This window comes from Dendrobates tinctorius, unplaced genomic scaffold, assembly GCF_039654945.1.
Source record: "Dendrobates tinctorius isolate UK_male_01 unplaced genomic scaffold, ASM3965494v1 ptg000070l, whole genome shotgun sequence".
Taxonomy (NCBI): domain Eukaryota; kingdom Metazoa; phylum Chordata; class Amphibia; order Anura; family Dendrobatidae; genus Dendrobates; species Dendrobates tinctorius.
Window position 1 is genome coordinate 18,666,295 of NW_027361738.1, and position 23,549 is coordinate 18,689,843.

At 43.6% G+C, this 23,549-nt stretch overlaps 1 protein-coding gene across 1 annotated transcript in view; it reads left to right on the forward strand.

The window, feature by feature from the left end:
• The window catches only part of HDAC9 (histone deacetylase 9), an 875,224-nt gene that overhangs the window by 813,899 nt on the left and 37,776 nt on the right, over window positions 1–23,549 (forward strand). The window contains exon 11 of the mRNA XM_073581439.1: window positions 14,836–14,958. Coding sequence (XP_073437540.1) covers window positions 14,836–14,958 — 123 coding nt within the window. The remainder of the gene's footprint in view (window positions 1–14,835; window positions 14,959–23,549) is intronic.

Consider the following 23,549-nt stretch of genomic DNA (forward strand, 5'->3'; position numbering starts at 1 on the left):
TAGAAAATGTGAAAACTAGCTCGGAAATTATTCTAAAAATAAACTAATCTGAAAAAATGACTTCATAAATAGTCAGTAGATAATATGTGCTAATATCCAATGTCATCTACTGACCACAATCCAAGACATTTTTTAAATCAATCACCAGGACCACATAAACAGGTCTTTCCAGCAATGGTTTAGTGTTTCAAGAAGGAAAAAGTGCAAGATAGGGTCTTATCCCACAGACTTAAGACAATAAATGACAAGAAGCTGCTCACCTGATGATGAGTTACACACTCAGAAAATGTCGGCTGCTGCAGATCCACAGGACGATCAACGACCATATAGTACAATGTATAAGAGATGTGGGGATTTTTTTCTGCGCTGCCGTAAAAATAAAATTCCAAACTTGAAGAGGTAGTAATGGTGGTTCATTCAACAAGTTTAGGGTCTTTCTGACCCTTTCTTCAGGAAATGCCACACAAAACATCTTAAAATGCAAAGTGATGTGGAAAATGTTGACACTATAAAAATAAAAATTATTATTTTTACTATTAAAATGATTATTATTATAAGGTTGATGTCTGAAATGCCATTCTTGATAAATTCTCGACAAAATATCATATTCAGGTTTGTGTTTCAAATCGTAGCATGATCTAGATATGGTGTTTTTTCTCTCTTTTTTTTTTTGTTTGCTTGTGTTTCATAGCCTTCACTAAATGAAGGACTTAAAAAAAACATGTTAGAAAGGTAACAGGATAAACAAATATTATGAAAGACATTTGCAATCCATTGTGGTTTTTGCAAAGATTTAAAAACACTGTGGAACATTATACTATTCGCTGCAAAAAATTGAACAATAGTACAGATTTACTATTGTAAAGTATCTCGACTTTGTAGGTAGATGTATTCAATTTTGGCACAAATTACAACATCAACCTTCTAAAAGCGTCGCTTTTTCTATACCTTGCCTTGGATACTATTTTAAAATTTTGATGGAGTAAAGTATATTTTTTACCAGGCGCTGGAATTAGTATTTTGTTGTTTATTTTTAATGATCCACGTATCATCCCTAAGGCCGGGATCACACTTGCGATTTAAACGGCCGAGTCTCGCATGGTAATACACGGCGCTGCCGCCGGGACTCAGGAGCGGGGCGTGCAGCTCCATGTATTGCTATGCGGCCGCACGCCCCGCTCCTGAGTCCCGTGTATTACCATGCGAGACTCGGCCGTTTAAATCGCAAGTGTGATCCCGGCCTAACCGTCAATGCAGTATGTTTAAAAATGATATGTAATACTCTCTACGAGCGTGTACTGGATTAGTCCTCGAATGCTGTCAATCAGTGCACCACTGTGCACCACTGTTCTGATATCACGGTCACAGCGACATGATTCACATACCTGCGTGCTCAGAATGGAGACAAGGAACTTCTTCTCTTCCCTATTCTCCCTGCACAAGCTGGGATGTCAGCCATGTTACCGCGGTCATGGAACCAGTGCACTGTTATAATGATTGACAGTGGTCCCGGACTAGTTTCACTCCTGCTGGGTTGTAGCAGCTCTATATGGGAAATAGCCCCATTAAGTGGAGTGGATCCTATGCAATTCTATAGAATATGGTTGACAAGACGTTTATTTCACCACCAGACTTTTATTTATTTTTTATTTTTTTGGGATACATGTGATGTATGGGATAAGATTTCATCAGGATTTACGAACATGTTAAAAGACCATAAAAGGCCACGTTAACACATTCAGTATTTGCTGAGTTTTTACCTTAATATTTGAAAGCCAAAACCCAGGAGTGCGTGATAAATCCAGAAGTGGTGACGTGTTTCTATTATACTTTCCCTCTGATTGTTCCTTGTTTTGGCTTATAAATTCTGATGTAAAATACTGATCAAATACTGAACGTGTGAATGTGGTCTAAAGGTTGCATTAAAAAAAATGCATCATATAATAACGATTAATCTAAAACAGAAAAATCTACTGTGTAATGCATTTTAGCTCATTTTTCATTTTTTACAATTGAAATAATCAAAAAACAATAAAGAATTTAAGTGTTACAGTAAATCAGACTTGGATAGATAAATTATTCTGTTGGAACAAATATAATACTGCAGTCATTTTGTTGCTAAAAAAAATTGTTGCTTCCAGTAAAAATTAGTAAAAATTGCTTATAGTGCGGAAAGTTTAGTTCACCAGCAGGACATAGAGCCGGAGCCTCAGACACTTCTACTTCCAGCTTTCCCATTCATAAGAAACTAATTGTTTGTGAACTGTGATCCTGAGGGCAGGTGTTTGACCCCTGTCCACTGATTAGTAGCCCCCTGTGGACGCCAGAAGAGAAATAATGTTACACTGATAGCTAACATGTGGCTTTATCTTGTAACCCTTTTGTATAAGAAACCAGGGATGTCAAACTGAGGTGGAAGAATGAAGACATCATTACTACTCAATTAGTCAATTAGGAAACGAGCGTTCAGTAATGAAGTTCTTACTGCCCCAGGTACACAATAGATCTGTATTGTAGATTTCACCGTCTTCTAGGACATCCGTTAATAGTCACATTTGATATCAAGAAATGTCTTCATTCATCACATTTGAGCGAGATGGAGCCCCTGAGTGTCATTTTCAATGTTCCATTACAGTAGGTTAAATTCATCATATTTTTCCTGCCAGCAGGAAGCCAAAAATTATTCTGCCTTGCATCATAAAAATCCAAATCTTTTGTCTATTTTTTTATATTACATTCTTTCTGTGGTTTGTATCTTTGAACTAAAGAAATTTACTGGAAGATGAAGAAATAAGCTGTTACCAGCTACGCACAATAATATCCTAGATTGAGTAGAATTTTGCTTGATTCAGTTTAGGTCTGAGAAAGGGTAAAAATACATTTTTTAAAGAAAAAAAATCCCATTATACTCACCTTGCCTCAGAGTGCTTTGGTGCCATATCTCCCTACATTGTTCTCCACTGGCTTGCTTCCTCTCTCCGATGACAGTCTTCTGTTTTCACAATAAAATGTTCAGTACTTCGTTAGTATTTTACATCAGTATTTGTAAGCCAAAACCAGGAGTGGGTGAAAATTACAGAAGTGGTGATGTGTTTATATTATACTTTACTCTAATTGCGCCTACACTGGTGGATAGGCATCACCCTGACATCATTACAGTATGGTACAATGTCTAGTGAACACTGGAGGCCCTTAAGTGTCAAGAAGACTGAGGATAGAAGAGAACACCAGAGCTGGAGAGAGAAAAGAGCCAGCCGAAGACCCGGCGGGGACATACAGTTCTAGTAGGGTGTCCATACGTTAGTAACCTTCCCACCTCCTCTTCCCCTGACGCAAAGAAAACAACACCAAACCAATTTTTCAAAATGAAAACACCACTTTATTATCGGGTAATGAATGACAAAATCACCAACTCTTTAACACCCACATTTGGAGGGTTATGGTCGCAGTTTATCATGTTAATCATCCAGTAAAACCTTGTGGGGATATGTCACCGGACTCCCGTCACATGTTACCCATCCTTGTTTTCTTCCGCCAACACTGCGACTTTTATTTCTTCAAAGCAACAATTTCCAAACTAAAATAATAAAATTAATAAACAAAAAGGGATGGGAAGGGTGGGCCGCTCTCGACACCTTGTCAAAGAGGATGGGATCAAACAGCGCTCACCATTAAATACCCCTATCAAGGGGAGGATCCATCTCCATGGTAACCCCGCTCTCCTCCAATGGCACATAACCACACCGTTAAGATCCCAGCTGAAATATAACCCATTCCTTTGTGCCCTCCGGGGAAGAGGAAGGTAGTAGAAAAATTAACCCTAACATCAACTTGATGGCCAGTCAGGAGTACCCGACAAATAAAGCCGGGCCCTATCAGACTGTCCATACATTAGTAACCTTCACATCCTCTTCTTCCACCGACGCAAAGAAAACAACGCCAAACCAATTTGTCAAAAAGAAAACACCACTTTATTATCGGGTAATGAATGACAAAATCACCAACTCTTTAACACCCACATTTGGATGGTTATGGTCGCAGCTTATCATGTTAATCATCCAGTAAAACCTTGTGGGGATATGTCACCGGACTCCCGGCACATGTTACCCATCCTTGTTTTCTTCCGCCACGGAGTAGCGACCCCTAAGAGCTACGACCCCCACCCAAAGAAAAAATTGCCTCTTCAATACCCTCCTGGATACCTGCAATGAAAATGTCCAAACCCAACTCCGTCAAATGCACCCCATCTGGATGCAAAAGCCTCCCAACACTAATCTCCAGTTTTCTATGCCTCACTATAATGCCTCCTCTTAAGTGTATAAAATGCAAAATGCGTTAATTTATAACTCTCCGTGCCCTTTTTAGCGCTGCCCCATCCCGTTCACAGCGCCAAACCAACCGTGGAATTATTTCCGACCAAACCACTATCAACTGATTGAATAAACCAGGAAACTTATCCAAATCTGCACACATTAAAGTAATAAGTTCCAAAAGTTGAATAGACTCTAAATCATTTCCCCCGGCATGTACTACCAGTATGACTGGAGATGTAGCTGTTCTGGAAATCTGTACCACTTCAATTAATACCTGTGCCCACCTCAAACCACGAATACCTCTCCAATTTACATCCACATTATAAAGACCCAATGACCTCCCACCAGGGCGCATCTCAGCCCTCTGCTCGGCCCAAAAAACATATGAATGGCCTAGAATCCAGACACTGGGTCTTGAACAACCTAAAAGAGAAAAGAAAGAAAAAACCAACACTCATATTAACTATATAGTTAATAACTCCGGCCTGATATAACGGAAAAAACAATCAGAATGCCACCTGCCTAACCTCATTATTTCTTTGTCGCTGAGACCCGCCCGAGCTGCCTCCGTCCCTGCGCCAATCCTAAATGAATGAGTGCCAAATTCCTCAGGAGAGAGACCCAAATTAAAAATAATTCTGCGCAGCAAAGAAAGGAACTGAAATCTCGTTAAAAAAGAACCATTGGCATGCGCAAAAAACGCCGAGGAAATAGGTCTAATCTCAGCATACTGTGACTAACAACGAAATGGGACAAACCGGGTCTTGTTTGGCAACTAAAGAAAACCTTAACCCACTGCCTGTGGTGTCGGTTTTTGACCTCCGAATATGAACACGAAAACCTCTCTTACACGGAACTACATCATTATGCTGCAAACCCCCGCTACCCCGCGCCGAAGCTGAAACTATTTCACTAATGCGCATGGCTCCAAAAAATGCAATACTAAAAGCTGCTGAAAACAATTTTGCCTCAAAAGCTGAGCTGCATACTGAATTCGTACCTTCTATAATTTTTTCTAGAAGAGAAAAAGAGATATGCCGTCGAATATTCTTGATGGCCCTGACTTTGCCCCAACCTTTTAACGCTTGCCTAAGAATAAAATGTTTAGTAACATCCTCCCAATCCCTTAATTTAAATTGAAATGCCAACCCCGCTAATCTGTTCCTAGCCAGTGCTGAAGAGAAACCCTTTTCGTGTAAATAACGCACATAGGAAAAAGTCACCTCCAACCTCGCATACTTACAAGAATCCACAGGTAATCCTCCCACAAATCCCCACCATTCCTTCCATGCCTTAGGGTCGCCCTCCCAGGGCTGTGGTGTACTCGGTACCGGGCCAGTCTCTCAGAGGGGAATGTCACAGCAGCGGTGACCCGGTCCGTGGCCCTGGGCGCCCATGTAAAAGGGATTAAGTAATGGAATAAAGTTTATGAGTGAATGATTCATGATGCCACCTGTGGTGTTCGGCAATGAAGATGTTAAGCGAATGCTGCAGACAGATCCCCTTGGCCAGATGGTGTGGTGCAGCAGTGATGTTGTGGCCCTCCACAGGTAGGGCGGTAATCCCAGAGCAGTGAGGATAGGTGTTGATGAAGAGGGTGCAGTGCCTGGCACAGGGATGAAGCAGTGCTGACGGGGTTGCAGGAAGAAGGCAAGGACACAACAGGGTGCAGTTTCTTTACCTTTACTTTGCTTGACAAATGCAGTCCAGGGTCCAAATTACAGATGGCACAGGAGCTGGCTAGCCTGGAAGCAACTTAGGAATCTCTCTATGCAGATGGGTTGTGTAGTCTCCTTCCTAGCGCTTAGTTTTAGGTACTTGCAGTACTGTGTTACACTGAAGTTCCACTTGCTTATTCTCTTTAGAACTCCCTCGTATGGCAGACAGCTGTAGCCTTTCTCTTCTGGCTCACTTGTCGCTGTTGTGCCTCCAAGTCTTATGTGGGAATAGAGCATTTACAGCTTCCTATTCCACCGGTTTCTGTTGCAGGACCATCAGTGTCCGTACAGCCTTGGAGACCGGGCTCCAGATCATGCGCTATAGCTGGGAATGAGCCTGAACTCTCTGCTTAATCTCTCAGCTCTTCTCCTCATGTCCACACACGTTGCCCTCCTCACCCGAACTCCCAATTCTCCCTTCCTTGCCCCCAGAGAGCAGCTCCTCCCCCAGTTTTGGTTCAGAGCTCTCTCTGCTGACCTTGAATGGAACTGTGTTGTGTGTTGTGGTTAACTCCCAGAGAGACCCTTTATTGCTTCCAAGCATGACATCACACTCCCTAGGAGGAAGGTAATGCCCCTGTGGCGACCATACTCCTGGGGGTGCCACACCTTACCGACGCCTGAACCAACGGCATTAGTGAATTTCCGGGATTCTCCAAATATAACCTGGACACCTCATTCCTTCTGAGTTGACGGCTGGAGCAAGCTCTCGAAATTTCTGAAAATCAAAACGTGACAAGGAATCAGCTATGTTATTTTTTATGCCCGGCACATGCTTGGCACGGAACCAAATATTCTGCTTCAAACACTCCAATACCAGGAAGCGAATCAACTTTATGACAGGAATGGAAGATGAAGACAAATGATTCACTACGTGAACCACGCTTTCATTATCTGTCCAAAAACAGATGCAAGAATTCCGCAATTGCTCTTCCCATAAATCCACGGCCACTACCAATGGAAACAATTCCAAAAGAGTCAAATTTTTTGTCCATCCATATTCCAACCATTTAGCTGGCCATCTTTCTGCACACCACTGGTTATGAAACATCACCCCGAATCTAACTGATCCAGACGCATCTGAGAATAGCGACAACTCTTGATAAGATTTCTCTGAATCCTGAAAAAAGGTAATTCCATTATACTTACACAAAAAACTCCTCCATACACTTAAATCCTCCGTAGCGGAAGTCCTAAACGAATTCTGTGATGCGCCTGCTTCACTCCTCTTGTAGCCATAGCCAGACGCCTGGAAAAAATCCTGCCCATTGGCATGACAGGACATGCAAAGGCCAGTAAACCCAGCAATAATTGCATCTGAACCAAAGTGACTTTTTTTACCGAAATAAAACTGTCAATTAACCCTATCATCTTAGATATCTTATCTAGCGGTAAACGAAAAACCATACCGACTTCATCGATTTCAATGCCCAAAAAAGAAAGACAAGTGACCGGGCCAACAGTTTTCTCCTCATTCAACGGGACTCCAAAAACCGACATCAGTTCCCGAAACTTACGCAAGATAATGCCACAGCTGTCTATGTCTGCTGAACCTACAAACAAAAAATCATCCAAATAATGTGTAACCATTTGTGAACCAGTTTCCAATTTGACCACCCATTCCAAAAAACTGCTGAATAACTCAAAGTACTTACAAGAAATGGAGCCGCCCATAGGAAGGCACGTATCATAATAATATGCACCATCCATGAAACATCCCAATAAGTGATGACAATCCGGATGTACTGGAAGAAGTCGGAAAGCAGACGCAATATCTAACTTGGCCAAAAGCGCACCACGCCCTACCTGACGAACAAGAAAAAACGCCTGATCAAAGGACGCATATACCACCGAAGACTCTTCCGATTCCGAGCTGATGCAGTCATTAACAGACGACCCTTTTGGGTGCGATAAATGATGGATAAGCCTGAACTCTCCCTGTTCCTTTTTTGGAAAAATGCCTAGGGGGGAAACTCTAAGATTTGAAAACGGGGGGGGGGGACAAAAGGGCCTAACATACGCCCCAAAGAAACTTCTTTCTCTATTTTACTGCGCAAAACTAAAGGAAGCTTCCTTAGCCGATTTCAAGTTCTCCGAGAACGACGAACCTTTTGAAAACTTAAAAGGTATAAAGAAACCATACTTGAAACCACTTCTCAACTGCTCTGCTGCCCTTCTTTTAGGATACCTGCTTAACCACGGCTCCATCTCGGTGACTTTCACTGGAGTCCTTATTTTCTTGCTGTGCTGCAGCTCTAGGTCCACCTCCTTTTGCACTACTGCGCAAACACTTTGTGGCTGCGTGAGAACCCCCGCATGATGAACACTCATGTTTATACTTGCATAGCCCATAGAACCTGCAGTGACCTTCATTGAATAACCAGCAAGTTCCTGGCCTCCGTACTGGCATTGGCCCCAAGCCAGGTTGTTGACCCGGGGCCCCCGAATGAAAGGGGGGTTAATCCTCTGCGACATCATGAGACGTAACCAAGAATCCGTGGCTTTTACCCCCCAACCCAAACCAGGATTAATGGCTAAACGTCACCGAAAATCCTCATCATATCTCCACCATGCCACCCCTGCATGAGTCTTGTATGAATTATAAATGGTGTCCATGTATAAAAACAATTCTGAGCAACGCTCAGGATGCTTCTTCCCCATAACACAACCTAGAACAAAAAAGGCTTGAAGCCAATTATTAATAATTTTCGCAACCTTGGGCCGCCGATCAAAAGGCCTGTCATTCTGATGCCTCTCCCTGTCAATAGTGCTCTGATCCACAGACACCAGCGACCAAATGTCCACATAATCATTCACCCAAATTTTTTCCATAACCTCTGGTTCTAAATGAGAACCCAAGGGGGCTACCCCGCAATAAAAAGCATCCCTATGCACATCAGTTCTCGCCGGTGGAGGAACATTGGACCCTTTTGCCGAAGCCAACAATTTTGGAATAACTAACAATTTTTCTCCACCCAATATCCTTCTCAAGTTATCCATAGTCACCAATCTATTATCTAGACTCCCCCAAGCTCCCGCTTAGTTAAACTCACCACTTGATGCTTCAGCTGCCGCATTTTTCTCCGTGAACTCCACCGCTTCCTCGCCGCTCACTTTCTGCTGCTGTATCTGCCTATGAGCTGATTTTCTAGAAGATGATCTGCTACGGCCTTGAGATCCAGATGACGATGATGACTGATAACGCTCAGACCTAGAGAGACGACTACCTCTGGACACAAATCTCCTATTTCTTCTATGTCCATGACGACTATGTCGTCTGCTCGATCTACCACTCAAATCAGATGACGAAGACAGCTCCCTAATACATCTTTTACTTGAAACGCTGCTATGCCTCAGCGAAACTGAAGGACCTCCGCGGTCTGCACATGAGGGGGCTGGAGCGCATGGCTGCTGAGATTGCGACCATGAATTAACCACAGAAGATGAATTAGCCAAAACATCCATTGATGGAAAAAGCAACTGATTTTGAGACGGGGGCACCCCCTCCCCAACTACCTGTCATGTAATGTTGGGGCCTGCTAACACTGGCGGTGACCATATTGCAGGTGGTACATTAAACGCTTGTGACGCAATAGACACATGTGGAAACAAATTCAACTGCCTACTAATAGGCAGTTGCCAAACTCCAGGCTGCGATATCATTGTATCCATTACCTGAGGCGTAGTAACCAATTGCTGGCTACTCACTGCCTGACTACTTTTTTCAGTCTCATCCCTTAACACTTGTCTTTCCCCTTGCTGCTGCTCCTCACCCTGCCGCTCCTTTTCCACCCTCCTATTTAAATTCTCCTCACTCACTGAGGACCTGACACTATGTCCTCCCCCCATCCCCGTTACTTCTAATATCGCCTCCTGTACTGTGGCTTGCGCTGATGGTGCACACTCTTTTTCTCCCTGAACAGCAGCAGCTCTATTCCTATCTCTACCCTGAATTCTCCTCAGCGAGGAGAGTCTAGGCGCAGCCCCTCCCCTCCTGTGCTCCTTCCCGCCCTTTTTTGCAATTACCTGTCTGAGGGGAGCTGCAGCTCTTACTGCTCCAGCTTCCTCAGCGATCTCCCTCCCCCTCCCTTCACAAACACGGCCGCCCTGCACGCACGCGAACCACCTCGCACCCGGCCCCTCTTCAGAGCCCTAGAACTCCAGCGTTCAGGAAGGCGAGGGCTTCGGCCAGTCCTCCGCTCCCCCCACACCTGCCGCTCCCCCCTGCAAAGCGGGGGACTCTGCAATAGAGCATTCAACCAGCCTGCCCCCTCCCTGCTAATCCTTTCACTTACCGCAGCTTCCAGCTCCTTCATCTTCCTGCACACGCTGGCTCCGCTCTCAACACCTTGTCAAAGAGGGTGGGATCAAACAGCGCTCACCATTAAATACCCCTATCAAGGGGAGGATCCATATCCATAGCAACCCCGCTCTCCTCCAATGGCACATAACCACACCGTTAAGATCCCAGCTGAAATTTAACCCATTCCTTTGCGCCCTCCGGGGAAGAGGAAGGTGGTAGAAAAATTAACCCTAACAACAACTTGGTGGCCAGTCAGGAGTACCCGACAAATAAAGCCGGGCCCTATCACAGGTGAGAGTTGGGTCTAATATTTTATATTTTCACCCCTCCATATATTATGTTTTGGGATATGGAGAGACCTCATAGCACGATGAATAGCTTTTACCAGCAATTGCATTTACATTGAATAAATGTGATCTGAATCAAAATTTCCTGGCTGAATTCAAGTGAAGCTAGCTAAATGAATTTCTTCAGATTCACTCATCTCCAATTATATTGCACTCTTCTCAAAGACATTGGCCAGTAGGCATTATAGAAGGTATAACTAATAATCTGTAGCAGGAAATCTGGTCTAGATAAAGAAGTGGTCTTCTCAAACAGGTGGACAAGTTACACTATAATCCATAGTGAAATCTAAATTTCCAGACTATAAAATGTAAAACATAGATGCAAAGAAGCCACGTAAAGCCTGGGAATTACCAAATTTCTGATCACTTTGTCCATTGCTATTTTTACTCACCAAACAATAACACTCCATATCTCAGATTTCTCGACCTCTTAGGCCTCATTCAGATGTCCGTGTTGTTTCACGTATGCAAAAAAATGGTCTGGGTGTCATCAGTGTATTGGATCCGTGTTTCATCAGTGTTTGGTCAGTGTGTCAACTTTTACCATCAGTGTTTCATCAATGATTTTCACTGACCTATAGACTTGGTAATTTCCATCCGATATAATGGTAAAGAACAGACATGAACAGACATGATTTTGGCATGGACATACCGTCTGCAGAAAAACACAGACATGTGAGCAGCCCCCCAAACTATTATGGGTATGTGTTGTATCTGTGGAAATCAACGGCTAGAACATGTGTATGAATAACGGACGTCTGAATGTGGCTTTACAGTTTGATATAGAGAAAGGGAAAGTTTTTGGGATTGATTGCAGTCACACTTGAATTTCCATTTTAGGGATAACGTTAATCTTTTATCTTTTCATTTTTGCCGGTAATGTGAATTACCATAATCATGGTAACCATATGTTACATTTGAATTAATGGGTTTTTAAAGGATTTTCCAATCAGTTTTCTGTTTTCATGAAAATTATTACAAAATAGTGTGCAAAGCTGAACACACTAAGTGCAGATCTTCAATAATGCATGTAGTAAACAATATTCTTCAAATTAGCTATATTTTTATTTCAAGTGTTAAATGTAGCCATTTTCATTTTCCAAGTGCTTTTAACCAATGTCCTGATGTAAATCGATCCCTCTAAACCATTCTGTAAGGCTAGTTTCACACTTGCTTTTTTTTGCAGCGCGTTTTTCCCGCAAAAAAACGCATTGAAAAAACGCATACATAAGCATACAACTGCTGCGTTTTTTTCAAGCATTTTTATGAGCATGCATGAAAAAAACGCAGCGTTTTTATGCGTTTGTATGCGTTTTTAGCGCGTTTTTACCGCGTTTGCGTTTTTTTTCCAACATTTTTAGGTGGCCCCTCACACTACCCAAACCATGACTTTACTAACCCTAACCCTGACCCTAACCCTAACCCTGACCCTAACCCTAACCCTGACCCTAACCCTTAACCAAATCATACTTAACCCTAACCCAAACCCTAAACCCTAACTAACCCTAACCCTAACCCTAACCCTGACCCTAACCCTAACCCTGACCCTAACCCTAACCCTAACCCTGACCCTAACCCTAACCCTAACCCTGACCCTAACCCTTAACAAAACCATACTTAACCCTAACCCTGACCCTGACCCTAACCCTAACCCTAACCCTAACCCTAACCCTGACCCTAACCCTAACCCTGACCCTAACCCTAACCCTAACCCTGACCCTAACCCTTAACAAAACCATACTTAACCCTAATCCTGACCCTAACCCTGACCCTAACCCTTAACCAAACCATACTAAACCCTAACCCTGACCCAAAACCCAACCCTAACCCTGACCCTGACCCTAACCCTAACCCTAAACCCCCTTAACTAACCCTAACTCTAACTCAAACCCCTAAATTCCATGGTTAAAAAAAAAAAACGCATATGCAAAAAAACGCTTACATGAGCATGCCAGTGCGCACATATGCGCATCCATAGGCTATAATGGCCATTTTTAGCGCAAAACGTGCGCATATGTGCGCATGCGCTTTTTTGCAGGGCCAAAAAATGCAACATGATGCGTCTGGAAAATCCAATCGCACACCCCAAAAAAACGCAGCGCATGAAAATCGCATACATGCGCTTACAAGCGCGCAGGTATGCGCACCCATGTTAAATATAGGGGAAAAAACGCATGCGCAGGTTAGCGTTTTTTTCCAGCGCTAAAAAACGCAAATGTGAAACCAGCCTAACCCTTTTAACGCCAGGTATGTGATAAGCAAAATAGACAAACAAGGTATTTTCCCTTATGACCATACATAAAAATAATGCCCCCTTTAGGAGTCATCAAGATTTTCTTTTTTCATTTTACGTTGTAGGTATAACAGTGTGCCACCTAAGACCAATAAAAAGGTTAACGGCTCCCATCCATCTTGGCGGGGAGGTTGTTTAGTGACATGGAACAATGAATGACTGGATCCTTGATTTACTATAAATACAGTAATTTAACACCTTTTACTACTGTGCAACCTTTTCTTGTTGATCATTCCACCCTCGGTGCACACAAATGTCAAAGGGAAATTTACGTGTCCCATCTCATCTGGCCCATTACTGCCCGAGACCAGCCAAGGGCTGCATCAGAAAACAACACTAGTCCTGGAAGGTTACATTTTTAAGTAACATCCTGTATTGTGGTGTTGCTCGGCTCTTCACTGACAACTACGCCTTAACAAAATTTATTTTCTGTAGTTAATTGATATCCCAGATTTATCCATTACAAAACCAGCAGCCCTTCCAACCTCTACATGCTTGACAAGTTATTATATTTACTTAGTGAATCCTATGAGTGCTGGGTCCTTCTTGGAGGTGGTCTATTATCGCAGACCCATATGCTTTCTGTTTGGGAAGAAAGCAGTCACTGTTGTCATACTGTTACACAGGGTGTTCTTTTTCATTGATGTGACTCCCTTGGGGATAATATTATGCCATAGCGCCTAATTCTAATGGAGCCTATGTGGGTCTTATTATGGAATAATGTAGAAGAGGCTAAAGAGGGAGTGTAATTCAAGGAAGACTGTGACACCACATGTGGAAGCAATACGGAAGTATGTTACATGGCAGAACTAAATTGATTTCCAGGAGCTCTAAGATAAGTTACAACCACAGTGGCCATAGTGCTGCATTTCTGCAGTAAAACCCCAGGGTGGTATGTGTTTTATTCTGGGTGTACTTATTTATTCCAATATATTTAAGCATTTGAATGGTGCAAAGATTGCTTTCACGTCGCAGAAATAAATGTGTTTACTTGAAATTTGGCAAGGGTTTATCCTACTGATAGATTCCTTTGAAAGACATCATCATCACCGTCCCCATTGGGGCTCACAATCTAGAATTCCTATCAGTATGTCTTTAGAGTGTGGGAGAAAATCGGAGAACCGCAGGAAACCCACGCAAACACGGGGAGAACATACAAACTCCTTGCAGATGTTGTCCTTGGTGTGATGCGCCACTAATGTCTAATCAGCAAGAATCCAAGCAACTTAACTGCTTTTCGGTACAGTGAAGTCACACTAGGATATAGTTGTGCCACTTACTTTTGCAAAGACTTCACTGGACTTTTTTTTTCCAGGTAGCCATTTGTAGTTGATGACAGACAATGCTTCTGGGTTGAGTGAAGTCTTGAAGAAAAGATTTGCACAACATTTTCCTATTGTTATTAATGTTACCACTCATTTGTGGGGGGTCATAGTGAAATATGCCACCATATATAAAGTATGGTAATTTATAACTTGCTTCAAGCTTCAGTCTTTGACAAGTATTTAGAAGAAGCAGTATAACTAATGTAGAGTAGCAGTAGGGAACATAGTGGAATGAATTGTAATTAATTGACAATTATTTGTCCTGTCTTTTTTTAACTTATGGTAAGATAGAGCTGTACAAACACCTTATGTTTTCTGTAGACCATCCCTTGTTTTGTGTCCAAAAATCCAATGTGATATGACTCACATCTATTTCACTCAAAACAGTGCATGAGATAGGTTTGCAAAAGTCATTTTGGGAATCGCTGGTATGTTTAAAGCCAAATAGAGACGTTATTTTCAACCTTCAAACTTTTTTTATGATTCACTTTGGTATGTTTTCTGATATTAATGTGATAATATCATTTCTGTTATAGCATTTGAGCTCGCACCAACTTATTCTACATCATGAAAAGTCAATGAATCTGCTAAGCCTATACACATCTCCTTCATTACCCAACATCACCTTGGGGCTTCCTCCTGCTGCTCCTCATCTCAATGTAAGTCATCATTCTAATGAAAGTGAATGATTAAGCTGTAAGATATGAGAACATTTTTTAATATGCCATATTTTCTGAATTGTTGTAATCTGTTTGATCACCTTAAAGTCAATTTTAAATGTTGAAAATGCAGTCGGAGCTGCATATAGTATTGAACACAGAAGGAAGAGCAGAGTAGATTAATAAATAGTTTTGTGGGAAAAGATTCTATTTAGCTTGACATTTATTGATCTAAGGCTGATCTGATTTTGGGCTTAGGAGGCCAAGGGGTGGTTCTCCTGAGTGACTGTGAACAGACATGTGGTGAATAATTGAGTAAGACTTTATGTCAATGAATGTTAAAATAGACAGATTTTTTTCCCATAAACTTCTCTTTAAAGGGCAGATTAAACGCAGCATGAATAAGAGCCCGACTGTTTATAGCAGTTGTGTATGTTTCACTCTGAAACATACTTAGAAATGCTGGTCGCAAACCATGCATCTTGGATGACTAGTCCGAGGCACGTCCCTTGGGGCTTATCTTTTCCCTGCTCCATTTGACTTACAGGTCTGTTCCTTCCTATGTGTGTCCATAGGAATGCAGCCGTACTCTGATTCATGATACTCGTTGTTTGGGCAACATGAATCAGATAAAAAGTTCCTTTTAGCATATTGTAAGGTGAGTGGATGGGAGATAAACCTAGAGTAAGGGTACCGTTACACTAAGCGATGCACCAGCGATCACGACAATGATATGGATCGCTGGTGCATCGCTAAGTGGTCGCTAGTGAGCTGCCACACAGGCAGATCTCACCAGCGACATAGCAGACGCAGCGATCCTGACGTCCTCCCGCCCGCGTCCACGCATCGCTCGTCGGCACCACAGGAAGTCCAGCAGGAAGCGCCTGACGAGAAATGATCCAGGACCTTCTTGCGCGACCAGCGATAGCCAGCGGGGGAGCCGGTCGGAGGTAAGTATCAGACATAGCGATATCGCTAGCAATATCGCTGCTACGTCACAAAATCGGTAACGTTACAGCGATATTGCTAGTGATATCGCTATGTGTAACAGGGGCTTAATGCTTTAGTGCATATAAGACTAAAAGGGCTTAATCGGCCATGACAGGTTGACTATGAGGAGCTGAAAGTCTGCTCACATATTTCCAACTTTGGGTGTTTTTCTCACACATGCGTGGTGTACCGATCTCCTGGATTGAGTACCTTTGCTAAACGACAAAGAAGCGGGCTAACCACCACTATTGTATGAACTTCATGCTTTATGTTGTACTTTGAGCCAAACAAGGGCTGTATTTGAGTATTCCTATGATATGGTTTATGAGAATTTCAATAAACCATCCGGACTTTTAAATAGAAATGATTCCTGTGATTCCTCATATCGCTCCCAAGTCAGGAGCACTGTTGCAATTACAGATGAGCGGACACCTGGATATTTGAGTCTGGCAGGTTCAGCCGAACAGTTAAAAAAAAGTTCGGGTTTGGGCACCAGAACAGTACCCGGACCCGAACCCAGTGATATCACCACTATCACAGTGAGAAAAAGACTCACGGTGCAGAGGCGAGTTCACCGCAGTTAAATTCCCCCGGTAAACTGCGGTAACAAAATGGGGGGGGACCCTATGCCGTTTTTTCAAACTATTTAGTAAAATAATTAAAAAAACAGCTTGGAGACCCCTCTATTCTTGATAGCCAGCCTTGCTGACACCTGATGGTTACAACCCCCAGCTGTCAGTTTTGCCTGGCTGGTCATCAAAAATACAGGGGAACCCACACCAATTTTTTATAGAAATTATGTATTTATAGCGCAGGTGCCGGCTGAGGAATACTCCCATCATCCGCCGCCTGTCTCACTGTAATTAGCAGCAGCATCCATCGGCTGATGGGAACAGTAGTCCCATCAGCTGACACCAGTGACTGGAGGTAAACTTTTTAGCTCTGCTCATAGCTGCAGGCTCAGGCTGTCATTTGACAGCAAGGGAACCACAGCTGTCTGCCCGGTGGTAATGGTTTTACTGCCGATCAGAAGCAGTGCGACAAGCACCCAGTGTTCGGGAGAACTAACCCGAACAGTAACAAAGATTTCCTGGTGAATTCCGTGTTCGGTGTCCGTGACCAAACAGTAGGTGTTTGGTACAGATGCCGAATTTTACTGTTCGGGTTCGCCCATCTCTAGTTACAATATTAACCCCTTTCCGACTATAGGCGTAAATTTATGGCGATGTCGGACTCCTTCCCTTTGATGTGGGCTCCGCCGGTGAGCTCACATCTTTCCCAGGACATGTCAGCTGTTTTGAACAGCTGACATGTGCCTGCAACAGCCGTGGGTGGAATGGCAATCCACCTGCGGTTATTAACTTGCTAAATGCCTCTGTCAAATGCTGACAGCGGCATTTAACTCGTGGTTCTGACTATCGGGCTGGAAACTCGCCCACCAGTGACCCTGTCTCATGATCGCGGTTCACCCGTGGGTTGGCATGACAACCAGAGGTCTCCTGGAGACCTCTATAGTTGTCACTGCTGGCTTGGTGTGTGCGCCACCCGGTGGTCGGCACTCATATCAAGTGAGTAATTCTACTACACGGAGGCAATCTGATCATCGCCTATATGTGGCAGAGCCAATCGGGTTATGACAGCTTCTAGTCTCCCATGGACACTATTGAAGCATGCCAAAAGTTAAAAAAGCTTTTAAAAATGTAAAAATAAATAAATAAATAAAAGTTCAAATCACCCCCCTTTTGCCCCATTCAAATTAAAACAATTAAAAAAATTCAAACATACACATATTTGGTATCGCTGCATTCAAAATTGACGGATCTATCAATGAAAAAAGGATTAACCTGATTGCTAAACGGCGTAGCGAGAAAAAAGTCAAAACACCAGAATTACTTTTTTTGATCGCTGTGACATTGCATTAAAATGCAATAATGGGCGATCAAAAGATCAGATCTGCACCAAAATGGTATCATTAAAAACGTAAGCTCTGCGCACAAAAAATAAGCCTTCACCCAACCCAAGATCACGACAAATGGAGACCCTGCGGGTATCGGAAAGTGGCGCAATTTTTTTTTATTTTTGCAAAGTTTGGAATTTTTTTTCAACACTTAGATAAAACTGAACCTAGACATGTCTGGTGTCTATGAACTCAATAATGACCTGGAGGATCATAATGGCAGGTCATTTTTAGCATTTAGTAAAGATGGGTGACCTCGAACAGTAAATTTTGGCGTCCGTACTGAACACCTATTGTTCGGGCACGGAGACTGAACACAGACTTCACCAGAAAGTCCGTGTTACTCTTCGGGTTTGGCTGCCTGAACACCAGGTGTTTGTTGCGCTGTCATGTGCATGACAGCGTGGCAAACACCGCTTCTGATCAGCGGGGAAATCATCCCCACCGGTCAGAGAGCCATGGTTCCCATACTGTCAAAAGACAGCAGGAGCGCTCAGCTGTGATCAGAGGAGAGGTGACCTTCAGTCATTGGTGTCAGTGGATGGGACTACTGATCCCATCATCAAACACCTGCTACCGCTAATTACAATGAGAGCAGGAGCAGTGGATGGGAGTATTCATCAGCTGCTCCTGCGCTGTAAATAAATAATTTAAATAAAAACAACGTGGGTTCCCCAGTATTTTTGCTAACCAGCCTGACAAAACTCACAGCTGGAGCTGCAACCCTCAGCTCTCAGCTTCAGCAAGGCTAGTTATGAAGAATAGAGTGGTCCCCAGGTTCTCACTGTAGTTATCAGTAGCAGGTGTCGGATGATGTGATCAGTAATCCCATCAGCTGACACCAGTTACCGGAGGTAAGCTTTAGACCTCTGATCACAGCTGAGTGCTCCCGGTGTCTTTTAACAGCGTGAGAACCACGGCTCTCTGACCAGCGGGGATGATTTCACCGCCGATCAGAAGCAGTGTTTGCCTCGCTTTCATGCACATTACAGTGTAGCAAACGCTGGATGTTCGGGCCCCCCATTCAAGTGAATGGGGTTCGGGTGAGGGTACTGTTCTGGCACCCAAACTTTTTTCACTGTTGGCTGAACCCGCCGGACCTGAACAATTAAGTGTCTGCCCATCTCTAGCATTTAGTGAACTTAGTAAAAAAGCCAAACAAAAAAACAAGTGTGGGATTGCACTTTTTTTGCAATTTCACCGCACTTGAAATTTTTTTCCCATTTTCTAGTACATGCCATGGTAAAACCAATGGTATCGTTCAAAAGTACAACTCATCCTGCAAAAAACAAGCCCTCACACGGCCATATTGACTGGAAAATAAAAAAACTATGGCTCAGAGAAGAAGGGGAGCGAAAAACGAACACGCAAAAAACGAAAATACCTCCGGTCATGAAGGGGTTAACAAGATCACCCATCTGTCTAAAGTAAAATATATACAATATAGGTTTTTGCACAACATAGGTACTGCTTACAAAAGACCCAGCCAGAATGTCATGTTGCATTTTTTTTCAAAGTACAAATTTTAGGTTCAATAAAGATCTAGGAGACTAAAGCCTTGGATATTGGAGGAGAGGGGTGGCAGAGGTGTGAAGGACTGGGAGGTCCTATATCTTTGCTTCTGTTGTTTCATGCAGCAGTGTTACAATGAAATGTTATGTTCTGAATACATCTTGAAATCTTATATTTAGTATGTCATGTAGTTTCTGCTTCTTTTGACTAGAAACTGGACTTTTGTGGCCAGAAATCTTTCAATCACGTTTTCCTCCATCAGCCAGTAATCTTTCAATCTTATTTTCTATATTAGCCAAAGGCCTTTCAATCATCTATGTTACTGTAAAGTGTACACTTCTGCATTCCCTCTGCAGCCTTTTTGAAAAACTATTCATCAAGTTGTGGCACTTATATCAATCCCTTTGCGCCACCGAGTGTAAATCTATATACGCTGGATAGGAAATAAACTCTACATTTATATTTCAACCATTCATTTTGCAAACATTGGACGTTTTTGACCCGAAGGAGCTACATAGAAATCATGGGGCCCCACACAAAGGTCAACCTGCCCCTAAAAAAAAAGTAAAAATATTCAGCTGAGAAGGGCATACATCCCAACTTGTAAAGACAAGTAGAGGGACATGTATTGTTACACATCCACAGAAATAGTGCCCCTACTGAAGCTTCTTAGTATTGTCACCAGTTACTATAGCCTTTTCATGGCCCCAATTTATTATGATGCCCCCAAAAATTCCCTCAAACACAAAGTGTGATACCCCTACAGTGAATTCCCTCCCGCAATTTGCCCCCACAGTATAATCCCTACACACACAGTATGCTCTCCGCACTATGTCCTCAACACAATGTGAGGTCTCAAAAGTTCCTTCAATGCATTATGATGTCTACATAGTGCCCTACAGAAAGCATTATGCCCCCACAATGTCTCCATCACAGTATGATGTCCCCTTACTTCCCCCAACACAATATTATGTTCCCTCAATGCCCCATCTATATATATAACTAGCTGAAGAGCCCGGCGCTGCCCGGGCATAGTAACTAACTGTGATTAGTTATAACAAATTATAATTATCCTCCATCCCATAGTCCCGTGCCCATATACCCATCATACATATCCTCCATCTCATAGTCAAGTGCCCATATACCCATCATACATATCCTCCATCCCATAGTAGAGTGCCCATATACCCATCACACATCCTCCATCTCATAGTTCTAAGCCCATATACCCATCATACATATCCGCCATCCCATAGTCCCGTGCCCATATACCCGTCATACATATCCTCCATCACATAGTCCAGTGCCCATATACCCATCACACATCCTCCATCCCATAGTCAACCATTATGACATCATAATGAGCGGCAGGGCTTGCAACCTATGATGAATTAGCGTCGCCATGGCAACCATTATGACATCATAATGAGGGGCGGGGCTTGATACGCACACACTTTTTCCCCATTATGTAGATAGGGGCAAAATTGTTTGGTGAATTGGAACGCGCGGGGTTAAAATTTCACCTCACAACATAGCTTAGGATGCTCTCGGGGTCCAGACGTGTGACTGTGCCTAATTTTGTGGCTGTAGCTGCGACGGTGACATACACACACACACATACATACATACACACATTGAGCTTTTTATATTAGATTGCCTTAAATTGTCTGTCATCCACTTCCGTCTGGATGTCCCCGAATCCCACAATCCACTGCACCATACCGAAAGTACACCGACCATCATTTTGGAACACCCAAGTGATGCTGCTCGGATCCAGGACGCAGCTGCGATCCCGAACGCTGCTGCTATCCCGACCGCCACTCAGATCCAGGCTGCCGCTGCGATCCTGAACGCCGCTGTGATCCCGAATGCCACTGGGATCCCAGCTGCCGCTTGGATCCAGGCCACTGCTTGGATCCAGGCCACGGCTGCGATCCCAACCGCCGCTGGGATCCCAACTGATGCTCGGATCCAGGCTGCCACTGCGATCTCGAACGCCGCTGCTATCCCGACCGCCGCTGGGATCCCAGCCGCTGCTTGGATCCCAGCTGCCGCTCACATCCCAGCTGCCGCTCAGATCCAGGCCGCCACAGCGATCACAAGGCTGTGAAAGGGGTGTAATGAGGGGATATAACGAGAGAGGTGTAATGAAGGGGGTATAATGAGGGGATGTAATGAGAGGGTGTAATGAGGGGGGAGTAATGAGAGGGATGCCGCCGCCGGACTCCCGCCAGGACCCATCGCCTGACTACACGTGCCGGATCCCACTGCTGCCTGCCCACCCACCTCCATGCAGTCACAGCAAGCAGGAAAGACCATGGCTTGGGGCCTGTGCTGGAGATTGGGTGTGGTCACCCTCTGGTGGCGCCACACACCATCTCCAGCACAGGCCGCAAAACACCGTCTTTCCTGCCGGCTGTGAGAGGGGTGTAATGAGAGGATGTAATGAGGGGGGAGTAATGAGAGGGATGCCGCCGCCGGACCCCTGCCAGCACCCACTGCCTGACTACACGCGCCGGATCCCGCCGCTGCCTGCCTGCCAACCCACCTCCGTGCAGTCACAGCTGGCAGGAAAGACCGCAGCTTGAGGCCTGTGCTGGAGATTGGGTGCGGCCACCCTCTGGTGGCGCCGCACACCATCTCCAGCACTAGCCGCAAAACACCGTCTTTCCTGCCAGTTGTGACTGCACGGAAGTGGGTGAGCCGCCACCGCCAGCGCCACAAAGCTGCCCCCATCGTGATGTTGCTGCCCTCCCGATGCGATAACATCGGGCACACATCTAGTCATAGTATAAATGCCCTCAAAGTGCCTCCAACGCAGTATGATGTCCCCACACTGTCCCCAAAACAGTATGTTTCCCCCACCTTTCTCCCACGCACAATATGAGATCCAACCCAAAGATTGATTCCTACACAGTTCCCCCATGGTATGATGCTTCAATAGTTCTCCCACACACCATATGATGCCCCAATGCTGACCCCCCACAGTGACCACTTTTTTTTTCCATTAGGCTGCTGCAGTAAATTGCTGTAAAGGCAAAAAGATGACAAAAAAATGCTAATTTTAAATGGAAGATTTAGACTTCTGTTGTATCATACCTTTGACATCAGGTGGAAATTATCGATTCGGTATATAAATTTTCTACATGTGGTAGTTGGCGTTGTATAAAGACAGCAATATTTCCTCTTTAAAACTTTCAGTACTATACCGTGTGACCTCAACCTCATCACTATCTCCCATTTTGTCTTGTATGTAAAGGGGAGTCTATGAGCATCCTCACACCCTCACTCCACAAAAAATATCAGATCTTCTAAATCTATTCATATATAAAATGAGGGTTAGTAATGAATGGAAGGGACAGGTCAGGAAAGGGAGGGAGTAAAACAACAGCTCAGTAAAGAGAGGCGGCTGGATAGACAATATATCAAAGGCAAGACTGCACATTCAGCATTTAACCTTTCCATTGTCAACACTGATAGATTTCAGGGAAAAGCACAGATGTAATTATGATGCAGAATAGTCATTAAAATTCCTTTGTCACAGAACAACTGACAAATGTGCAGAAAGATATAAAGTAAATTCAAATTATTCATTTTGGTGACCCTACAATTAATTTTTTATTTAATTTTCTAATCTGTGGAAAAGGCAGAAAGTAATTAAAAAATAATAAAATAATTTCCTTTTCCGAGCAGGCTTTTAGCTTCCACTTTCCCAGAGTTTTGGATATTAATCCACATGTTTCTGTATCACTGATAAACTATCCTGATGCATCACTGCTTGTCTGATTAGGACAAGTTTAAGGGACTGGCCAGGATTAGAGAAACACGGTGTACGTGGCACTGCAGCACAGCTCCAGAAGATCGGATCTGTCACCAAATTTCACAATACCAACTGCATGCATCATTAAAAGATCTGTTAGACCTGATGAGGCTAGTATACTTGCTTTGAAAATCCATGTCAGAATGCCTGAATAATTCTGATATTAAGATGAGCATTTTTGAGCTATAAAATGAAATAGCTCATGAGTTCAAGTGTATTTAGTAAGTAGAGGAAATTAGCATGCAGCCAGTAAAGCATGGAGGCGCTGGTAGAAGAGGATCTGATACCCATAATCAAGTTAAACAGTAATTC